This window comes from Coffea arabica, chromosome 2e (genome assembly GCF_036785885.1).
Source record: "Coffea arabica cultivar ET-39 chromosome 2e, Coffea Arabica ET-39 HiFi, whole genome shotgun sequence".
Classification (NCBI taxonomy): Eukaryota; Viridiplantae; Streptophyta; class Magnoliopsida; order Gentianales; family Rubiaceae; genus Coffea; species Coffea arabica.
Window position 1 is genome coordinate 68,515,341 of NC_092313.1, and position 23,283 is coordinate 68,538,623.

General features: G+C 33.5%; 2 protein-coding genes across 2 annotated transcripts; both read left to right on the plus strand.

The window, feature by feature from the left end:
* Positions 1-13,672: 13,672 nt before the first annotated feature.
* Positions 13,673-15,647, plus strand: LOC113729381 (uncharacterized). Its single transcript, XM_072077842.1, has 2 exons — positions 13,673-13,986; positions 14,276-15,647. The coding sequence occupies exons 1-2, from the start codon at positions 13,673-13,675 to the stop codon at positions 15,645-15,647; spliced, it is 1,686 nt and encodes a 561-aa protein (XP_071933943.1).
* A 4,479-nt stretch (positions 15,648-20,126) lies between these two features.
* LOC113729383 (acetylajmalan esterase-like) lies at positions 20,127-21,877 on the plus strand. Its single transcript, XM_027253685.1, has 5 exons — positions 20,127-20,349; positions 20,581-20,793; positions 20,892-21,040; positions 21,259-21,532; positions 21,654-21,877. The coding sequence occupies exons 1-5, from the start codon at positions 20,127-20,129 to the stop codon at positions 21,875-21,877; spliced, it is 1,083 nt and encodes a 360-aa protein (XP_027109486.1).
* Positions 21,878-23,283: the final 1,406 nt, after the last annotated feature.

A 23,283-nucleotide genomic window follows, 5' to 3' on the forward strand; every position in this document is an offset into this window, starting at 1 on the left:
TTAAGTATGCTTAGTATAGTAGTATCATGTTTATCTAAAATTCATTGGTTTTCATCTTAACGCGGAAATTCCTATTAACATTTAACATTAGCAACTAATTGGAATTAATCATTGGAATTTAAATAATTTATTTTAAGATAGTAAGTTTATCGACTCAAGTGTCATTAATTTCGCATAAGGGAATTTAAGTATTCTAACATTTTATGCTAAGGCGAAAAATTTAATCTAACTCTAAAGATATTAATTTAGTCTAGCAAAACCAAGAAATTTCATAACTTAGGAAAATTATATTATTTTTCACATAACCCTATTTTTACATACTTAGTTGCGAACAAGTAAAAGTGATGCTAGAAATTATTCTAACTCTAAAGATATTAATTTAGTCTAGCAAAACCAAGAAATTTCATAACTTAGGAAAATTATATTATTTTTCGCATAACCCTATTTTTACATACTTAGTTGCAAACAAGTAAAAGTGATGCTAGAAATTATTAAGGAATAAAAGAAATGCAAATAAAATATGCACTGGCTTATATATATTTTCAGGGTTCTCACAATAAGTATCAGATTGAGGTGATTCTTATACCATTTTGAAGGTAAGAGATAGATCAACATTTGGTATGAAGACATTGAAGTCCAGTTCTGTCGTTTTCCTAGTCAAAAAAGTTGAAATACAGAAGTGAATGTTCATGGTCGAAAGTTGAAACAAGGTTCTGACTAGTCACAGGCATTTTGGTCATTTATCACTCCACAGAGCTTCAAATTGGATGATTCTTGATGCATTGGAAAGCTAACTCAAAGAGATACAAATTTCATGTTTTACACAAGAGCTAGTTCGGCTTCCATCATCGAGAAAATATTAGTTGAAATTGGATAAAAAACAAAGCAAGGATGAATTCTACCCAAAAAAGTGCAAACCTGCAAAGAGTAAAACGGGGGGTCAAAGTGCGGGCACAGATTACGTTTTCTACTCGCATTTTTGTGGATTTTGGCAGCAACTTGTGCTTTTTTCACACAACCTTTTTTTTTATCACTTTTCCTGCAATTTTTCCTGCAAAGATTCCAGCTGGAAATAATCAGATGAGCATGGAAACTTTGAGAAGCAATCTTTGAGAGTTTCAAGAGTAAAAAATGACAACTAGAAACAACACCTTTGACTCTTGAATTCCTCTATAAATATAGCCTTTGGAGACCATTTTTACAACTTTGGAAGGCTAGAGAAACTCACCAAAAATGTAATTTTTACTAGAATTTCCTTAGTTCAGTAGTTAGGGTAGTATAAAGTAGTTAGTGTAGTTTTTCCTTCTTATATTTGTAGTTAGATTTGGATGAAGATTGAGGAGCAAAGATGGAGAGTTTGAAACTCATGTGACAAGGGTGGAATCTCTCCTATCATTTTTTCTTTTGTATTTAAGTTCATGTTTAACTATAATACAAGTTTGGATCTTGTTCTTTATGTTTAGTTAAAGTTGATGCCTAGTGTTATGGATGAACTTTCTATATCTTGTTAGTGATGTTTACTTGGTTATTTGATAATATTATTTTGAGCAAGTTATTTATCACTTTTGCTTTTCTAATCTTCATGAACTGGCCATTAATTGCGATAATCTTAAGGTGTTAAGTTTATAATGAGAATTAGAATTTAACACTAGTTCAAGGAAATGATAAACCTAAAGAGTTCACTCATGAGAGTAGAGGAGCACATTTGTGGCTTTAGTGACTTGTTTCATGTAATTTCATAGAAGAAATAAACTTGTAGTTAATTTCATAACCACGAGAGTAGGTATGGTTTAGTTACAAGTATAGTTGATTCACTATGAGAGTAGGTTTCACATACATTAGAAAATTATGTGATAACTAGCTAAGATATTAGTATTCACTTAACTGGTAATTTCATTTGTAATAGTAGTAAGGAATTCCATATCTCTAGGAGTTTTCTAGTGTTATTTTCATTACTTTGATATTTATGATAGTCCAGATAATAAAGGATTTTGAAAATCACCGGTAATTGAAAATCTTCCCTGTGAGATCGATCTTTAATACCCTATACTCAAACTCGTATATTTGCGAAAAATCGCATGTGGGGTATTTAAAATTTATAAATGTAAAACTTGATTGTGGATGAACTAATTGTTATATGCATACCCCACAACACGTCAAATTTTTGGCGCCATTGCCTGGGAAGATTTGCTCAATATCTGTGTTGAGAACAATTTTATTAATTTAGACATCTTTTTTACTTTTCTTGTTTTTGTTGTGTTTAATGTCCTTTTGTTATGTCTTGTATGTTTGTTGAGTCTTTAATTGTATGTTTTTGTTTGTGTTGAGTCTATTCCTTTTGACTAAACTTATTTTTAAGTTATTTTGAAAACATGTTTAGGGGCTCAAGTAGAGTAGAATATATTGGCGGACAATGTTTGGGAAGTGGAAGATCGGCAACGGATGGTTACTATGTGTAAAGTTTCTTTGATAGAGATAATCAAGAAATTAGCAAAGGTATGTCATTTGAAGATGGTTTAAGGAACTTAAAAGTTAAACTTGATGTTATAATGTTAAAAATTTAAATGGACACCATTATGAATATACTTGAGCAAAAAGGGAATGTTAATGCTTTTAATTCTAATCATATGATTTGTGACTTGTATGGAGGTTATCGTGCTATTAATATATGTATGCAAGTACAAAATATGGATTATTATGATGAATTAGGGCATTACAATCCTTGTTTTGATCAATATAGTGCTAATTGGAGTAATTCTTCTGCTTATGGTTGGGATAATCAATGTACTTATAATGCTTCTCCATGTTTTTATGATTATTAACCCGAATATGTCCAATTTAAATCTAAACCATCTTGGAAATTGGCAATAGAAATGTTAGTTAATGCACATTCACCTTCGGAATTAGAAAATGAACTATTAGCTAATGATTCTAAACCATCTTGGAAATTAGTTATAGAAAAGCTAGCAAATGCAACCTCCGACCGTTTTGATAGGGTTGAGGAAAGATTAGATGAATTACTTTGGTAGAATACAAGCCCAAGTACATGCATTGTGTGAAGTTATTTCTTCTAATTATATACAAATTGATCATAGGATGAATGGTGAGCATGTTGCAAGTGTAAGTGGATTGCATTTTGATGAAAATGATGAATCTGAATTGTGTTTCAATGAGAAAATGTTCATTTCAAATGATAGTACTTTTGGAGCTAACCTTGATTCTCTAGAGGGGACCTTTAACGACTCATTTTTAACCTCTTTTGAGGAGTGCATTGAAAATATAGGTTTTAAAGGTATTATTCCCCAAGAAAGTCATACGGATGTTCCTTTAGTGAGTTCTCAAGTGGTGCATATTCAAGGTAATATCTATGAAACACTTGAAATAGGTAAGTCACTTCCATCTCTCACATCATTTGAATATGTGGCTTTTGCTATAAACTCACCTTTTAATGATCCACCATGACTTAAAATGGTGGATTATTAATTTTAGTCGAACCAACGGCTATAAACCAAAATGCTTATTGCGAGGCAACCGAATATCTTTGTTACTTATGTTTATTTTATTTGATTTTATGTTTAAATTATGTGTTTGAGTTATCTTGTTATTTTTCTTTTGTAGGTATTGAAAATAGAAGCAAACGTGATCAAATGAGGCGAAAAAGGCGAAATTTGATCAAAGATCTCAACATCTCAAATTCAGTAACTGTGATTTTTGATGCACTAAAGAGGTTTAGAATGCATGTTTAGATCATTTTACATGTGCGTGAATTGTTTATTTTGACAAAGAAATGATCTAGGATGTGTTTTGAAAAATTGGGTTCAAGAGCGCGATTTTTAGAAAATTACAGAAATTTCTGCACAAAAAGTGCAGAATTGAAAAACGCACCCATGAAAAAGCGAACACCCCTCACGTTTTCAGGTCACGTTTTAGTTAATCTGCAAAAATTTTGAGAAAACGTGACATGAGCTGCGTTTTATCTCACGTTTTAAGCCTGGATCAAAAAGTGAAAATGCGGGCTGACAAACGTGACCAAGGCCACGTTTTCATTGCCTGCATTTTAGAATTTGCAAATGCCCATCCAAAAACGCGACCTCCCCTCCTCCCCGGCCTCGCATTTTTGCTCATTCCTCTTTTAAACATAGAAAACGCAGGCCATATTTTTTCTTCTTCTTTCTCTCTTCACTCGCGTTTTCTACACACACACACACGTACTCTTCACAAATTCACTCTTTTACACCATTTTTTTGCAAACAAATATCAATCCAACATCATTTAACCTGCACAGAGCCTTCTTAACTGATTACAATCCAATAAAAACATCTCAAATCCGATTTTTAAGAAGATTGAAGGTTAGGGTTTCTCAGTTTTTATCCAAGCAACTGGGGATCAATTAGAGGATGTTTCATAGGGCTTTTTGTATCATTAGCATCACCAAACCGCCTTCTACGTGATGGAGGTAAGTTTCTTCATCAAATTTACGTCTTTTAGAAGTTGATATTTTTCAATTTTCTGAGCTTTCTAACATCTTTTAATTTTGAATATTTGATGATATTTATTGATGTGTTTGGCCTTCAATATGCTTATTAAGGTTGTTTAAGCATGTTTACATGTTCAAATGTAGCAAATTGATAGATTATTAGTTGTTTAAATTTTTCAGTTGCTATATTTGGCTAAAATTGAAAAATTAGTTTGGAATGTTGTTGAACCAATTTTGATATATGATTATGATTCAAAATGGTTAGTTGATTATGTTTTAACATGTGCATTGTATATAGAGAGTGATTTTGATAAATTTTGTGATTTATGGGGATAATTTTTGCTTAATCATGTTTATAGCTAAATGTGGATTACTGTTACTAATTAATGATTGTTATAAACTTGATTATTGCTAATTTCATTAATTGGGACATATGTGTTGCCTATTTTAATAAATTTATGATTTTAATAATTTTTGGCAATTTTAATAACATGTCTCTCATGATTATAATATCGGGCATTGTTGAATATTTAGTTAATTCTTTATAATATGAAGATGTGTATTGGTGGTTATTGGTGCCAATTTTAATCCCTATATATGATGATAATTTTATAAAATGCCTACGGTTATTATAAATGGAAAGTTTCTTCTATTAGGTATTTTATAGAATTTAATTCCTGTATAATGTGAGTGTGTGCAAAACTTTAGAAAGGTGTATGAGAAGTTTAACGATTTTTCTTTTTAAACACCATGGTAAGAAGAGGACGAGATATTATTTGCGAATCGTCTAGCGAGGAAAGTGTTGAGAGGACACCATCTCCGGTACCCTAAAAATGGAGATCGCGAAGAGGCATATCTAGATGACCACCTCTTCCGTACTATGATATTGAGCGATTCACTTCCAAGGATAATCAAGATTGGTTTGAAGAGCGCAAGCACATGAAGTTTATATATGAGATGCACATAGCTCTGGACATTGATGCTGTCTATCAAATTACGAAGGCTTTTGAGCTATTAGGTTGGGCACCTATTCTTACTCTCCTTCACCACATATACCATGAGCTGGTCCTAGAATTCTATGCCAATATCGACAACAAAAAGGGCCATAGTATCCTTTGTTCGAAGGAGATGATTGACCATCACTAGAGCCACAATTACTCGAATTCTGGAGTGCAATAATCAAGGACCGATCATTTATTTGAAAAAAGGATTTACTTCGCCCATCAAGCATTGGGATCCTTCACATGCCATGATAAGGTTTGGTCTACAATACCAACCATTTCGTTCATCGAGGAAAGAGGCCATCCTAGCGCTAGTGTTCAACTATCGGCACCACCTCATTATTTATGTCATGGCACATAACGTGATTCCCAAGAAGAGTTACTGTCGAATATCATAATTAGCAACATAAGGATGTCTGCCCAACAAAGTGTGACCTCCTATTGATTGTGGTTTCCACGTCTCCTATCCTTGATTTTCAAATGGGAAGGCGTCAATTTGAAGGGTATCCCGCGAGATCCGGTGAGACCTATGGGCGAGTTATGTGTTGCTACTCTTACAGGCATGGGCATTTCGACAGACAATTTACCTTGCCCAAGGAGAGATCGATCGAGACAAGCTAGTCACACTGAGCAAGGCGAAGCTGGTCACTCTACTTTTGCCGGGCCGGCTACTTCTGCCCTGCCGCCGCCGCCACCACCTCCACCTCCATAGCATTCCAACTGGCAGCGACTCTTCGACATTTTAGGCTGCCATCAGACTCAAGTGGTTGAGGGAGTTGATCGAATCGATGCTCGCCTAGATTCTTATGATGTTAGGATGCATCAAATGGAGGATCATTTAGGCATCACTCCTCAGTCTCGCCCTACTCTTGGAGATAGTGGTGATGGTCACGGATCCGCTAGTGAGGGAGGAGTTGGGTTGGCACCTTGAGCTACATTTTGCTTTGCTTCGATCTTTTTTTAGCTTTTCTTTTCTTTTCTTATGTAGGGTACCATTAACTATTTCTTTTACATTGGATCTTTTGGACAATATTAGTAGATGTTTGTATCTTTTGGCGAAGGTTCGTGAATCATGGTTGATTTGGATCTCAGCCATTGCACTGGGGAGTATTTCTTTCTATCTTTTGTTAGCATTCCAACTGGCAGCGACTCTTCGACATTTTAGGCTGCCATCAGACTCAAGTGGTTGAGGGAGTTGATCGAATCGATGCTCGCCTAGATTCTTATGATGTTAGGATGCATCAAATGGAGGATCATTTAGGCATCACTCCTCAGTCTCGCCCTACTCTTGGAGATAGTGGTGATGGTCACGGATCCGCTAGTGAGGGAGGAGTTGGGTTGGCACCTTGAGCTACATTTTGCTTTGCTTCGATCTTTTTTTAGCTTTTCTTTTCTTTTCTTATGTAGGGTACCATTAACTATTTCTTTTACATTGGATCTTTTGGACAATATTAGTAGATGTTTGTATCTTTTGGCGAAGGTTCGTGAATCATGGTTGATTTGGATCTCAGCCATTGCACTGGGGAGTATTTCTTTCTATCTTTTGTTATTTTTCTTTCCCTACACATTGAGGACAATGTGTATTTCAAATGTGGGAGGGGGGGAAATGTGTGGTACTTGTAGTATTTTTTGTGTTTATTGCTTGGATTTGATGTTTGGAATATAAATTGCACTTGAATGTTGATTAATCTTGGGTTTGCTGGTAGGGAGATTCGTCTAGTTTTAAGGGGAAACTCTGGCAAAATTTTTTCAAAATCTTGTCAAAATTTGCAAAATTACCCCAAAAAGTTTCAAATTTTTTCAACTCAAGGGATAACAAGTTCCATACCATTAGTAATTCAAATTCCTTTTACTTTTGAGATAAATATATGTGGTTTGAAAACTTCTTTTCTCATTTAACTTGGAAATGACTATTCTGTGATTATAATTTGTGTATTTATAGGAAAGTATATCTTGTAAAGTGGAGAAAATTATGCCTAAATTTTACATATTTGATGAAATTTCTTCTCTTTACTTCATTTTACATAGTTAAGTGATTAATATGGTCAATAAGTGTTACACTCTTCTCATGATTATTCTTTTGAAGAAATGTTATTATCTTTACTTTGAAAAAAAAAGAAAAGAGAAAGAAAAAGAGAAAAAAAAGAAGAAGAGAGAATAAAAGTTATTCTACTCCAATAATTATTGTGCTTAGTAACTGAGAGTTTTCATCTACAACTATCAACTTTTGCGTAAAACGGTACTTCAATTAAGAGCATGCAAGGCAACTTGAGTATGTGAAGTGTTGAGTAACCGGTGATATTTATCTAAAAATGTCGATCTTCGCGTCAAAAGACACTTTCACGACTTGAGTAATATTTAACTATGTTGAATAAATAAATCCCTCTTTAAGTTTGAATAAGAAAATGATCATGAGTTTATGAAATAATTTTATTGACCATAGGCGTTTCTTGCTTGTGAAATTGAGTAAGGATGAGAAATTGAATTGAACTAGTTAAAATTAGGGTATAATTCGCTCTCTTTTACTTGATATTATGAGTACTTAAATTTAATTGAGTGATTGCATAATAGTCATTTACCTTGTTTTGAGAAAATGAAATTGAATGGTGCACATATTTATTTTCAAAACTTTGGATCATTGTTGGTTTGTATTTCTTATTGCTTCAGGACAAGCAATAGTTCAAGTGTGAGAGAACTTGATAAGTATATATTTTATGTGTTTTATTAGTTAGTTTTGGTATGTTTTAATTACTTTTATAGCTAATTAACTAAGTTTCTAGTGAAAAAATGCATTTTGTGGTTTAAAGTGTAAAAATTGCATTTCTATGGATTTTAGTGGTGAAAACTTTATGGTATTATAGGTTTAATGATTGAATCATCAAATGGAGTGATTTGAGAAGATAATTAGATGATTGATGATGGTTTGAAGTGATTTAAAAGAGAACATGAAGTGCAAAATGTTCAAAGGATGATATGCAAGTTTTCCAGTTTTGACACGTTGTTGTATTTTGACTATGTCTTCAGCTACAAGCATCAGATTAAGGTGATTCTTATACCATTTTGAAGTTAAGAAATAGAACTACATTTGGTATAGACATCAAAGTCCAGTTTAGTCATTTTCCTAGTCAAAAAAGTCGAAATACAGAAGTGCATGTTCATGGTCGAAAGCTGAAACAAGGTTCTAACCAGTCAAGGGCATTTTGGTCATTTCTCAGTCCACAGAATTCCAAATTGGATGATTCTTGATGTATTGGAAAGCTAACTCAAAGGGCTACAATTTCATATTTTATACAAGAGCTAGTTTGGCTCCATCATCAAGAAAATACTAGTTAAAATTGGACAAAAAACAGAGCAATGATGAATTCTGCCCAGAAAAGTGCAAACCTGCAAAGAGTAAAATGAGGAGTCAAAATGCAGGCACAGGCTATGTTTTCTACCCACGTTTTAGTGGATTTTGGCTGCAACTTGCTCTGGAACTTGTGCTCTTTTCGCACAACCTTTTTGATCATTTTTTCGCAAAGATTCTGGCTAGAAATGATCAGATGAGCATGAAAACTTTGAGAAGCAATCTTTGAGAGTTTCAAGAGTAAAAAATGACAACTAGAAACAACTCCTTTGACTCTTGAATTCCTCTATAAATATAACCTTTGGAGACCATTTTCACAACTTTGGAAGGTTAGAGAAACTCACCAAAAATGTAGCTTTCACTAGAATTTTCTTAGTTCATTAGTTAGGATAATATAAACTAGTTAGTGTAGTTTTTCCTTCTTGTATTTGTAGTTAGATTTGGATGAAGATTGTAGAGCAAAGATGGAGAGTTTGAAACTTATGTGACAAGGGTGACATCTCTCCTATCACTTTCTCTTTTGTATTCATGTTCATGTTTAACTATAATACAGGTTTGAATTTTGTTCTTTATGTTTAGTTAAAGTTTATGTCTAGAGTTATGTATGAACTTTCTATATCTTATTAGTGATGTTTACTTGGTTATTTGATGATATTATTTTGAGCAAGTTATTTATTACTTTTGCTTTTCTAATCATGATTAATCGGCCATTAATTGTGATAATCTTAAGGTGTTAAGTTTGCAATGAGAATTGAAATTTAACACTAGTTCAAGGAAGTGATAAATCTAGGGAGTTCACTCACGAGAGTAGAGGAGCATGTTTGTGGCTTTAGTAACTTGTTTCATGTAATTTCATAGAAGAAATGAGATTGTAGTTAATTTCATAACCACGAGAGTAGGTATGGTTTAGCTACAAGTATAGTTTATTTACTACGAGAGTATGTTTCACATACATTAGGAAATTACGCGATAACTAGTCAAGATAATAGTATTCACTTAACCGGTAATCTTATTTGTAGGAGTAGTAAGGAATTCCATATCTCTAGGAGTGTTTTTGTGTTATTTTCATTACTTTTATGTTTATGATAGTCTAGATAATAAAGGGATTCGAAAATCACCGATAATTGGAAATCTTCCCTGTGGGATCGACCCTTAATACCCTATACTCAATCACAACTCGTATACTTGTGATAAATTGCGTGTGGGATATTTAGGGTTTATAAATGTAAAACTTGATTGTGGATGAATTAATTGTTATATGTATACCCCACGCACGTCAATAAGTGACTTGTCAAAGAGTAGGATGTTGTTGACCTACTTCTCCGGTGGTTTTCCCTTGCTTCATTTGTTTTCTTCTGCGTCGGCTAGACTTAGCTGGCTTTGTACTTCAGGCAGACTTGGTTGGCTTTTGTGATTGAGATGCTGATGGATATAAGGAGGAGTTCATATAATGTGTTTTTTGGGTTGAGGCCTTGTGGCAGTGGCTAACGACCAAAAGACTAAAAGGAACATTACTATAATGTTGATTCTACGATCTAGATCATGACAACCAATTCAGATTGCAACTAAGATCCAATATTTGGCCTTAAAACTAGGAAAATCTAGATGCTACAAGATCCTACTATTTTAAAACATTACAGTAAAATTTTAATATTTTGTTAGTTTAAGATTTTTGATAAAAAAAAAAGTTAGTTTAAGGCCAAATTTTGACCCAAGCTGAGATCTCGATTAGTTGTCATAATTCAGATCATAGGATTGTATGCTCCATATCGTGATCTCAACAAGGATGTTTATGCATATTACATTTATATACCTTAGCCACTTAAATCTTTTTAATTCCTATACAAGGGTAATCTTTACATTTCAGTAGGTTTCGTTATAAAGAACCACATCTGTCACTTTTGCACTTTAATCTAAATTATGAGGGAGTTATATATGACTTTTGAAACTATAAAGTGTTATGTAAATATACAATAAAGCACCGAGTGTAAATTTCACTTAAAATTTTAATAGAAAACCATAGTTTCATTTTTGTTTATAGGATATTCTTTTTAATAATGTTTCTTTCCTAATTTTTCATTTCCTTGCTTTCCTCAAACTCATTCTCATAGCAAACTTGTCAAGATACCGGAAGATACTATACAACAGCACATAATAAGGTTGTTTGTAGGATACTTTTTTTTAATCATGTTTCTTTACTAGTTTTCATTTCCTTGCTTTCCTCAAACTCATTCTCATACTGGAAAATAGTATAGAATAGAACATAATAAGGTTATCCTAAAAATGTTTATCTGCATCGGAAAAAGCCTATTTAGTTGAGAAAATTGACATTGGAAATATAAGCTTGAAGGCTTGAACCAACTAGTACTTTCTCTTCAAAAGGGACAACGCCCACCAAATAGTAGAGGGTTTTGGGGCAGTATCTTAACATGCTGGAAGATTACTAAACCTGTTCTTATTTTCTTATTGAGACTTCTTTTTCCACGGTATTTACTTAAAACCCTTTCTTGTTGAGACTTCATTTCCACGATATTTTAAATATAAGACATTATTGCGACTAACCATGGATGATTCAAACTTCAATTGAAAAGTTCAAGTAAAAAGTAAATGAAGAGGAATCAAATACTTTCAATTCTAGACTGTAACACCTATTTATATGGTTCACTTCCACTAGTTCCAACTGTCAAATGATAATCTTTCCTCTTCACAAGAAATTCCTGATGATCACGGAGTAGCCATAATCTTAACAAGCCAAAGGGTTAGAAAACTTTCAGTTTCACATCTATAGAAGCTTATTAGCTCTCTGAAGGATAATTGGAAAAAGTTACCAACATATGCACTCAATTAAACAGAAAGAAACCAATCTAGTAGCTTTGTCATAAAGAGAAAAATGAAGACCATCTACCAAGTCTAGAAACAACATCAGGATAGAAGAAAGTATCAGCTGCATTTTCAAAATTTTGAACTCTCCTAGCCTAAACACAATCAAACAAACAGGGATTCCACAAGACTTAGAGAGTTTTCTTATAAGCCTTTTTCTTCCAAGTTCCAACTCAAACCACTTATTCGCATCTTGTGCTACAATTAAATGTGGGTGATAATCAATAATTTAAAATTAGGATCTCCAAATTGTAATAATTTGGAGAAAACTTCATGTTCAACCATCTTTAGTTAAAAATAGAAAATGCACACAAGGTGGCCTCATTTTAAAGAGGGACAAATGCAAGGTATTCTAAATCAAGCAAGTAAATGTACCAATCATGCTGGCATATTAAATCAAGGTTCAAAATTAAAAATTTTTGTATTATTCTATAGTAGTGTTTTAGTCAAATTAGGGTTTTAGTAATTCTATTGGAGTCAAGTTATGGTAGTTTTATTGTTTAGGAATTAGTATCTTATTAGGAAATTTCTTGTGGTGTGAGACTTGTTTATCAAATCATCTAGTCTATAAATAAGAAATCATATTATTGTATTTAGTTGAGAAGAATGAAGATTGAGAAGAGCAAAGGATTGAGAGTCTTGTACTTATGATGTGATTAATAGATTATTGTTGGTCTTATTCCTCTTCTCCCACACATATCTTTATGTGTGTAAATTGCTCCTATATATTTTTGATGAATTTTTTAGGTTCTACATTTAGTATCAGAGTCCTAGGTTCAAGAAATTGATTTTGAGGTGCCTATAGCATCAGGGGCGGAGGGAAGGGGGGGGCAACCGCCCCCCTCCAATTGTTAAAAAAAAAATTTCTAAGTAAAAAAAAATTTATTATTATGTTTTGCCCCCCCAAAAATTAATCAAAAAATTCACTTTGCCCCCCCAAGGGGCCCAAATAATAATATTTGAAAGTCCAAATAACAGAGAATTATTTTCTTAACGTATGGAGTGCAAAGAAAAGATAGCCAGACGCCAGTTAGTTAACTTGGCAATTGACTGCCACAATTCTTCTTCCTAAGTAGAAACGTCAAAGTAGAAAATAGAAACGTCAAAGGCTTGAGCCTTGAAGAACTTTCTCCTGTGAAGACCTTCCCCCGCTGGCTAAGGATTGTACATTTGTACCATTGCATTTTGCATGGTCTAGCCATCTAGGTAATTTTTTTTCAAACAATTGGAGGGGTGTAAAATTTTTTTTTTTTTACTTAGAAATTTATTTAGTGAAATGTGGGTGTAAAAAAGTTCGCCCGCTAGTTGTTTGATGAATTGATCGAGAGGGACTTGTATTATTTTTCGTACTTGTAGCATTGAGTTTTATTGGGCAAATAACTTGTCGCATTGAGTTTTAGTTTTCTGCTTGTCATTTTACTGATTTTATTTTATCATTGCTTTATTTATCATGGTTTTCTAGACAGCAGGCAGTAAGACCTCCTGAATATTTGTTCCTCTAGAATTGTCTATCTTTGTTTCTCGATATTGTGCTGAGAATTTGCTATGCAATTTAAGGAGTTTAAATTGTACATATTTATTATGGTCGGTTTCCGTTTATACTTTATAGTAATGCTTGTTTAGACTATAGAAACTTTTACTGGCATGGATAGTTATTGATTATTTTTTGGATTACAGTAGTTGATGAGTTCAAGTAGGTGTTAGTTGTTCAAGTTCAGCCGATTTAATAACAAGCTATGAAAACTTCCTTGAGATATGTTTGAAATGAGAACTTGTTCTGCTCTAATGGAGATCTTTTATCATTTGTTTGCATTTTATTATTGAATAATACTTTGTGCATGTCACTTATGTCTACTTAGGTTGCAAATGTTCTTGCTGCTTTTATTCCATCTCTATAGGCCATAATCAGCATTTCTCAATCAATTTTATTTCGATTACAGGTTGTTGTTTGTTGCAAATATAGTGGTAATGGCCAACAGGACAATTGATTCTTTTTTCAAGAAAAGACGTCTAGAACCAAGTGGAAGTGGTGAAATTCCTTGTCCTCTTCGTGATTCTTCTCCTAAGCATCAAACAAAGAAATTTTGTAGAGCTGAATCATTAGAGTTTGATATTTCATCCATAGAACGTGATCTTGGAAAGAGAAAATCCATTTGGGAATATCTAGAGCATCAAAGGGATGAGGTACGGAGAGCATATATTAAGTTTGGGCCATACCAACCTGAGCTTCCGATTGAATCAATGGTTGTTGACAAGAAGGGCCGACATTTCCTTTTCTCTTGGTATAAATTGTTTCCAGATTGGTTGGAATTTTCTCCAACAAAGAATGCTGCCTTTTGTCTTCCTTGCTCACTTTTTTCCAAGCCAACGGACCGTTTTGGATCAATGGCCTTCACAACTAGTGGATTTAGATCATGGAAGAAGGTAAATGATGGAAAAAATTGTGCTTTTTTAAATCACATTGGAAAAGATCCTAAGTCATCACACAAAGTGGCAATGCAATGCTATCATGATTTGGGAAACTCATTGCAACATCTTGACAAAATTATTGAGAAGCAAAATTCTGAGCAGGTTGCAACTTCAAGTTTCCATAGATGCTGCAAAATGGTGTGCATTTCAAGCGGTGGCTTTTAGGGGTCATGATGAAAGTTTAGATTCTAACAATCGAGGAAATTTTATTGAGTTGATCAAGCATGTGTCTTCTTATAATGAAAAAGTGGCTGCTGTGGTTCTTGATAATGCTCCTCAAAATGCATCTTATACTTCTCCTACGATCCAAAAGGAGATATTGTCCATTTGGTCGATCAAGATACAAAAGCATATTCGAGAGGAGATTAGTGATTCAAAATTTTCTATACTTGTTGATGAGGCTCAAGATAGATCAAAAAGAGAGCAAATGGCTATTGTTCTTAGATTTGTGGACAAGCAAGGCTATATTCGAGAGAGATTTTTTGACATTGTTCATGTGCACGAAACCAATTCCTTGACTTTGAAGAAGGAGATATGTGATGTCCTTTCTCTCCATAATCTTAGTGTGCAAAACATTCGTGGCCAAGGATATGATGGAGCTAGTAACATGCGTGGAGAATGGAATGGACTGCAAGCATTATTTATTCAGGAGTGCCCCTATGCATATTATATTCACTGTTTTGCTCATCGACTGCAATTAACATTGGTAGCAACATCTCAAGAGGTAATTCCTGTGGAACAATTCTTTACAAACTTATCTCTTCTTATAAATTTAGTTTCATCTTCTTGCAAACGGGTGGACCAACTTAGAGTTGCTAGAGCTGCTAGAATTGCTGAATTGATTGCTATTGATGAACTTGAGACTGGTAGGGGTCAGAATCAGATGGGTACCTTAAAACGGCCAGGGACTACAAGATGGGGGTCTCATTTTAGTTCTATCTGTAGCTTATTCACAGAATATGAAGACATTTGCTCTGTCCTAATTGATGTTATCAATTATGGAAATACATCAACTCAAAGAAGTGAAGCTAACAGAGTTTATGATTTCATGACATCCTTTGATTTTGTTCTTGTTATGCATATGATGAGGGACATTTTAGGATTTGCACAAGTACTTTCTCAAGCTTTACAATGCAAATCTCAAGATATTTTGAATGCCCTTAAATTGGTTTCAGTAACAAAGGATCGACTTCAAAGTTACAGAGATAATGGATGGAATGAATTGTTCACCAATGTAAAGACATTTTGTGATGCACGAAATATAGAGATGCCTGATATGAATGTCATTTATAAAGCAGGTCGAGGAAGAATTCGAAAACAAAATGATCCAATTACCATGGAGCATCACTACAGGATTGATGTGTTTTTGGCAACGGTTGATTCTCAAATACTTGAAATGAAGAATAGGTTTAAGGAAGATGTAATAGAGTTGCTTATTCTTAGTTCAGCATTGCACCCCAAAGAAAATTTTTAGGCTTTCAATATTGAACAAATTTGTCAACTTGCAAACAAGTTTTATTCAGCTGACTTCACAGATCAAGAGAAGTTACACTTAAGAACTCAATTAGAGATTTTCCAGATTGAGTTTTCCTGTAATTCTCAACTTCAAAATTTGTCATCACTTCAGGAGTTGTGCCAAGTGTTAGCAAAGACAAGAAAGTCAATGTGCTATACTCTTATTGATAGATTGATTCGTCTTATTTTGACTCTTCCTGTTTCAACAGCTACAACAGAACGTGCATTTTCTACTATGAAAATCATCAAGACTTGTTTGCGTTCTAGGATGGAGGAAGACTTTCTTGCCAACTCTATGATAATGTATATTGAGAAAGAAATTGCTAGAACTTTTGATGTAAATTCAATCATTGATGACTTTGATAAAATTAAAAGTCGTCATGCACAATTTCATATGTCTCACACAGTCAAATAGATTTGTAAATATGATGATATTTTTGTATATGTGAAGCGTATAAGTAATTTTCATTCTATATAAGGTTGTTTCTAATCTTGTGGTATATATGTTCACATTATTTTTTTTTTAAATATATTTTACTTTCATTGTTATAGACTCGCCCCCCCCCCAAAGTTAATTCCTAGCTCCGCCACTGTATAGCATTGAAGAATTGACAACCAGATTACAAGGGTTAATTGTGGGTGTTTTTCGTCGTCAGAGTTTAAGCATAAAAGTTGTTGTGAAGAAATTAGTTGATTGAATTAGACCACAAGATTGGTCATGTAGTGTCTAGATTGTGAGGATTGGACCATAAAATTGGTTCGAAAATTGTCAGATTAATTGCGGATGTTACAACAGAGATCGTGGAAGAATCCTGTCTTGAATTGTGATTATGAAAATCACAAAGCGAATTGTCAATATGTTGACATCAAATTGGACGACAAAAGAAGCATGGATTATTTTTATCAGTGAAAAAAGTTTATTCAGAAGCATGGATTATTTTTATCAGTGAAAAATAAGTTGAGCAACAAGATAAATTTGTCCAAGTGCATGGAATATTGCAGCAGCAAAAATCAAGGGAGATTATTGATTGTAATTGAACTTGATCCTAGGGAGAGCTTGATTTAAGGGAGATAATATTGACATATTAAATCAAGGTTCAAAATTAGAAATTTCCATATTATTATATAGTAGTGTTTTAGTTAATTTAGGGTTTTAGTAATTTTATTGGAGTCAAGTTATGATAGTTTTATTGTTTAGGAATTAGTGTTTTATTAGAAAATTTCTTGTGGTGTAAGACTTGTTTATCAAGTCATCTAGTCTGTAAATAGGGAATCATATTATTGTGTAATGATAATTGAGAAGAGTGAAGGATAGAGAGCCATGTACTTATGATGTGATTAATAGATTATTGTTGGTCTTATTTCTCTTCTCCCACACATATCTTTTATGTGTGTAAATTGTTTCTCTCTCTCTCTCTCTCTCTCTCTCTATATATATATATATATATATATATATATATATATATATATTAATTTTATGAAATATATCTCCTATATATTTTTGATGAATTTTTCGGGTTCTCCAAACCGTATATTAGGGGTCCAAAGCACCGTTTTAGGCATAAACCTCTAAAATCAAAATAGCTACTACAGCATTCGTTGTGAATTTGGTGATAAGAAATTTGATAAGGTTTGATTGGTTATTTGGAAATTCATTTAAACTAGTAGATAGTAGATCAGATTTTATGAATTAGGTTAAAATTGAGTTACTTTGGTTTTAACAACTTCCGCATATTTCAAGTTGTTTGCAACTGGACGGCATGTCGTATCCATGAGAATTTTTCTTCCTTTTTATTTTGTTTCTTCGTGGTATCAGAGCAATTAAAAATAGTGTGGCTTTTTTTTTTTCCAATCAGTATGTCCACCAACCAAAGTCTTGGTTTCTAATCCTGTGGTTCTCTCACTTTTTGGATTCCTTCTCCAAACATTGTTCATCAAATCTACATAAAATTGAATTCCTCCGACGACTTGCTTTGCAAAACAGTACTCCTGTTGCTACGTGGATATAACGTGATTTGTCTCCGAAGAGTCTCTGTCTAAAATTCTTGCCAGTGGTGAACCCAATCCAGCATATCTGACTTAGTGCCTGTTTGATAACATAAAAAAGTGCTGAAACTGAATTCATTCAGACATTCAGATGTTGTGGGTGTTTGATAAATAAAAATTCACCTGCTGAACTTATTAAGTGGTACTGAATTTGTATGTATTTTTTTCAGCACAAGAATCGTAGCTGAATGCTTAATTTGATAAGAATCAAGAGATTTACTTCAACTACTTTATCTTATCTACCAAATATAACCCTGTTTGTTAATTACATTCAAAATCCTTATCTAATTAACAACCTAATATTTCCTATTCAAAATCCTTATCTAATTAAACAAAACAACCTAATATTCTCTATTCAAAATTTTTTTTTAACAATAGTATTTTTTTTTGCAGTAATTTTCATCCACAAACATTTATATTTTGATATATATTTTTTTTGTGCAGATAAATATTATTTATGTGATGCAGCTTATCCACACACACGTGGCTTTATGACACCATATCGAAATATTAGATATTGATTGTCTGATTTTCGAAATGCTTCTCGTCCAAGATCAAAAGAAGAACGCTTTAACCAAGCACATGCAAGATTGAGAAATGTAATTGAACGTGCTTTTGGAGTATTAAAAGCTCGTTTTCCCATTCTCAAAACAATGAAACCATACCCTTTTCCCACACAAAGAAACATTGTCACTGTATGCATTGTTCTTCACAATCATTGTCATTTTTATACCTAACAATTTTAAGTTAATTAAATCATAGGTTCTATTTCCTTTTTGGATTAAAAGATAGAAGGGCAAAATTGTACAATTTAGCTTATTAAGCATTAAGTTATGAATATTTATCAAACAGTATAAATAGATTCAGCATTAAGATTCAGACATTCATATATCTCTTTTCAGTGCTTAAAATTCAGCAAATTAATTATTTCAGAATTCAGAATTCAGAATTTAGAATTCAGATTCAGTGTTATCAAACGGAGCCTTAGTTGCTGGAATATCAGATTGTTCTCAGTTGGTTAGTCTCTTCCATCTCTTAAGGACTACTTTCAGTACAAATTGTCGGTGCTGATACAGCACATACGGTACAGCAAAAGCTTGGCAATATTTACGCATCTGAACGGAAAATTGCATAAACTTAACAGAGGCAATGATTCTATTACAGTCTACATGGATCTAGCAAAAACCCAAGAAAGACACATGTTCTGGAATGAGATTCCAACTTATTTGAAAAATAAACCTTTGACCGTAGATAACGGAGTGAACCAAATACTCGCAATTCATGATAATTGGGCTGTGTGCCAAATAAAGTCTCATAAGTTTAGGATTTATCATTGAGACCAGAAATAGGAAGTCTATTTATGGCATAAGTAACAGCTTCAAAACCATGATCCCAATAAATTAAAGCAACAGAAGAATAATGAAGTAAAACTCCTCCAGTTTCAATGGTGTGCTTAAGAAATTAAAGGGTTAGCTCTTTTTCAGATTTTTTGTGTTGGTCTTAATGCTTCAGTTATGAATGGACAAAAATGCCATTTAAATCTAACTGGATTTAATTCTAAAGTCACCGGGAGTTCTTAAAGTATACAGTTTTAATTAGTCAAGGGTCAATCGAAAATAAAATTTAAATGAGGGGTTAAAAGTAAACAATGGCAATAATTTAGAGGATCCACGAATTTTTTACCCGACAATTTAGAATGGTTCTACGTGATTAACAATATATATATTTACAATAGTTTGAATCCAAAAAACATTTGGATTTCTAGTTCCACAGAAATTAGTTTTATTTGTCATATACACCCGATCCCAACAATACTAGGAGAGATTTATGATCTCATCCTGAAAGAAATTGGATTTTGTCGCTCAGCAAACATACTAGGAGATTGGTACTCTAATTCTAAAGTGAATAGAATCCTATTGGTGCCTATTCAGCACTATCAATCATGGGAACTTTATACATCAGCAATTCAAATCGTATTTTTTCCTTGTTAAGTTGTTATACATACTAGTATAACAAGGAAATTGGTATACATACTAGTATAACAATTCTAATCCTAGTATGTTTCCTTGTCAAACATACTAGTATAACAAGGAAATTGTAATACATACTAGTATAACAATTCTAATCCTAGTATTTTTCCCTTGTCAAACATACTAGGAGATTGGTACTCTAATCCTAAAGTGAATGGAATCCTATTGGTGCCTATATATTCAGCACTATCAATCATGGGAACTTTATACATCAACAATTCCAATCGTATTTTTTCCTTGTTATCTTCCAATAAACAATGGCTACGAGGGGTCAACATAGCTCCATTATTTGTCTAAATTTCTTCTTAATTCTTCTTCTTTTACATCCTCATGCTTGCACTGCAAGAAAATTCAGAGGTACCATGGCCGGTTTTATGAATGTTGAAAAAGCAGGTGAACTGGGAAGGCTGTATCACCTTGACAAGATATATCAGCTCGGTGACTCAATTTCTGATACTGGAAACCTTGTTTTAGAGAGTCCCCATGGCAGTGGTTTCTTGTTCACTAGACCCCCTTATGGCGAGACAACGTTTGGAAAACCTACTGGTCGATGTTCTAATGGGCTCCTCATGGTTGACTATTTCGGTATGCACCAAAATTAATCCCAAACTACTTTTTATTATTACTTTTTTTTTTGTAGTTGAGAATTTTCTCGCAATTTGCAAAAAAGTTTTTCAAACAAGGCAGAATTCCAATTAATTCTTTTGAGGAAAAACTAGGCCTAATTTTTCTTGTAGAACGTCCATATTTTGGTTAAGTTTTTTTTAATACTCCTAATCGTATTAGCAACTAAGATTGTTGAACTTTGTTTAACAGCAACAGCATTTGGTCTTCCATACCTCGAACCTTACAAGAAAGCTCATGCAAACTTCAAACATGGGGTAAACTTTGCTGTTGCTGGAGCTACTGCTCTATCAGAAGAGGCATTGAAAGCTAAAAACATTACAAATCCAGCAACCAATAGTTCCCTTAGCGTGCAATTGGAATGGATGGCTTCCCACTTCAACTCCACTTGTCACACCAAAGAAGGTTAGCAAATTAATTTAACTTTTTAGCACAGATCAAGAATATATTAAGGTAACAATTATTGATTATCCTATTTCTTTTTTTGTTAATCTAAACCCTAGGATGTTGGAAAATGCTCAGAAATGCCCTTTTCTTTGTTGGTGAGATTGGAGGCAATGACTATAACTATGGCTTCGTTCAAAGAAAAACCTTGGACGAGTTAACTGGTTTAGTGCCAGATGTTGTCCAAAGTATTACAGATGCTGTTCGGGTGAGTGCTCTCTCTGTTTTTGATTTAATTTCCTTGTTAATTTAATTTCAAGTATGTTTAATTTCTCAAAACTGCTTTTTTAAAAAAACAAAAATTTCTCAAATTCCTTTTTTTTTGCAACTTTTCAAAAATGGCATTTTTCATTAGGGGTTTGTTTATATGTACAAACAAAAATTTAACAATCTTATTTTCATCTTGCTAATTTTTGCTATTTTCAGAGAGTCATTGGTTTTGGGGCAAGACGAGTTATTATCCCTGGTAACTTCCCAATTGGTTGTCTACCAATTTATCTCAGTAGCTTCCACACCAATAACTCAGCAGCATATGATGAAAAACACTGTCTCAAGGACTTAAACAACTTCGCTGAAATTCACAATGAAGTTCTAAAAGCATCAATCAACGTGTTGAAGAAAGAATATCCCTATGTCGACATTGTCTATGGTGACTACTACAACGCCTACTTGTGGCTCCTGTCTCATGCCAAGCGTCTACGTAAGTTAATTTGTTACCATACCATCATTTTGCCGAAATTTTTTTTAAGTATATATACGTACTAAATTAATTATCTAGCTTAATCCCACAACTTAAAATTTTTGGTTGAAAATTCTTGCAGGATTTGATAGAAATTCTTTACAAAAGGCTTGTTGTGGAAGTGGATCAGGGCCATACAATTTTGATCCTCGAAAGATGTGTGGGGCGGAAGGAGTTTCTGCATGTCCTAACCCTGATAAATACATAAGCTGGGATGGAATTCATTCAACACAACGATCATATAAGTACATTACAGGATATTTGTTGCGCTCCATCTTGCCTCAAATGAGGATGTTTCATCTTTGAGTTGGAGATCATGTTATAGTTTCTGCTAGCTAGTTGTCGTTTCAATTCGGCCCGCAGGGGTTCCTTTTCTTTCTGATTCTTTATTTGTTTATTCGATGGTATAACACATTCCATCTTTTACTTTCCATTGACGTTTCTATTGTTATCAATAACATTTTTACTTAGATTCAAATTGAAAAGAAGTACTTTGCATTAATCCAGTAGTACTTGGTACTTCAAAGTTTGCTTTTCAGTTTCATTTTGTTGTAGAAAACAGTTCTCTTGGTCTTTTATCGAGGGGGAAATGGGGAATAGTTTGATTTTAGCCTTAATCTATTTCATGTCTAATTTCTGTGCTCTGCCATGGTTGACATATAGAACTTACGGCCTGCATCTGAATTTGCCTTGGTTATTGTTAAAGCTGAACTGGTTTTTGCTTCTAGCTAGCTGCATCTGAAATTCCCAGCAATTCTTAGTATATTTATATGCTATCAAGTCGGGTGGCTTTGCATCTGAGTCCGACTCAATAATCTTTAATCAAGTTGCTCAAGCTTGGTTAATATCAATTTAAGTTGAAAAGAGCAGTTGACTCGAATAATTCACAGATTCCTTGGTGACTTAAATTGAGCAACAGTTCGTTCAACTTGAGAAGGGGTTATTGGTAGAAGGGGAAATCAAGTATGTATCTATGTTCACTGGGTTTAGTGAAATATTATTTGATCACACGGGATCGACAGTGCCACTTTTCCAGTGGCAATTCAGTGCCACTTCTATATTTATGTCAAGTATCCTATTTATTTATTTTGGCATGCATTATTTATTTAAATTTCTTCTACTATCACGTGATAAGTGAAATTGGCACTGGATTTGGCATCGAATAGTGGCATAGAGAATCCCAACTGATTATTTGTATCCAAGAACTTCGGAGAAAATATGTGTTTGTCCTAGTGTCTTGGTTCAAAAGTTTTTGGGATAATTTCAAAAACCTCTCTTGAGGTTTTTGGCAATTACATTTAGCTCCCTCAAGTCGGGTGGCTTTGCATCTGAGACCGACTCAATAATCTTTAATCAAGCTGCTCAAGTTTGGTTAATATCAATTTAAGTTGAAAAGAGCAGTTGACTCGAATAATTCACAGATTCCTTGGTGACTTAAATTGAACAAGAGTGTCAACAGTTCGTTCAACTTGAGAAGGGGGTATTGGTAGAAGGGGAAATCATGTATGTATCTATGTCTCCTCACTACGTTTAGTGAAATATTATTTGTATCCAAGAACTTCGGAGAAAATATGTGTTTGTCCTAGTGTCTTGGTTCAAAAGTTTTGGGATAATTTCAGAAACCTCTCTTGAGGTTTTTGGCAATTTCATTTAGCTCCTTCGAGGTTTTAAATATTACATATACCTCACTTGTTATTTAAAATGCCAATACT

Excerpts from the sequence above, each read along its gene's own strand:
- LOC113729383 (XM_027253685.1), top strand. The coding sequence starts at position 20,127 with ATGGCCGGTTTTATGAATGTTGAAAAAGCAGGTGAACTGGGAAGGCTG. Across the intron at positions 20,350-20,580 it reads CCTCATGGTTGACTATTTCG|CAACAGCATTTGGTCTTCCA; the intron begins GTATGCACCAAA and ends TTTGTTTAACAG. Across the intron at positions 21,533-21,653 it reads GTCTCATGCCAAGCGTCTAC|GATTTGATAGAAATTCTTTA; the intron begins GTAAGTTAATTT and ends AAATTCTTGCAG.
- LOC113729381 (XM_072077842.1), top strand. The coding sequence starts at position 13,673 with ATGGCCAACAGGACAATTGATTCTTTTTTCAAGAAAAGACGTCTAGAA. Across the intron at positions 13,987-14,275 it reads CGACATTTCCTTTTCTCTTG|GTTGCAACTTCAAGTTTCCA; the intron begins GTATAAATTGTT and ends AATTCTGAGCAG.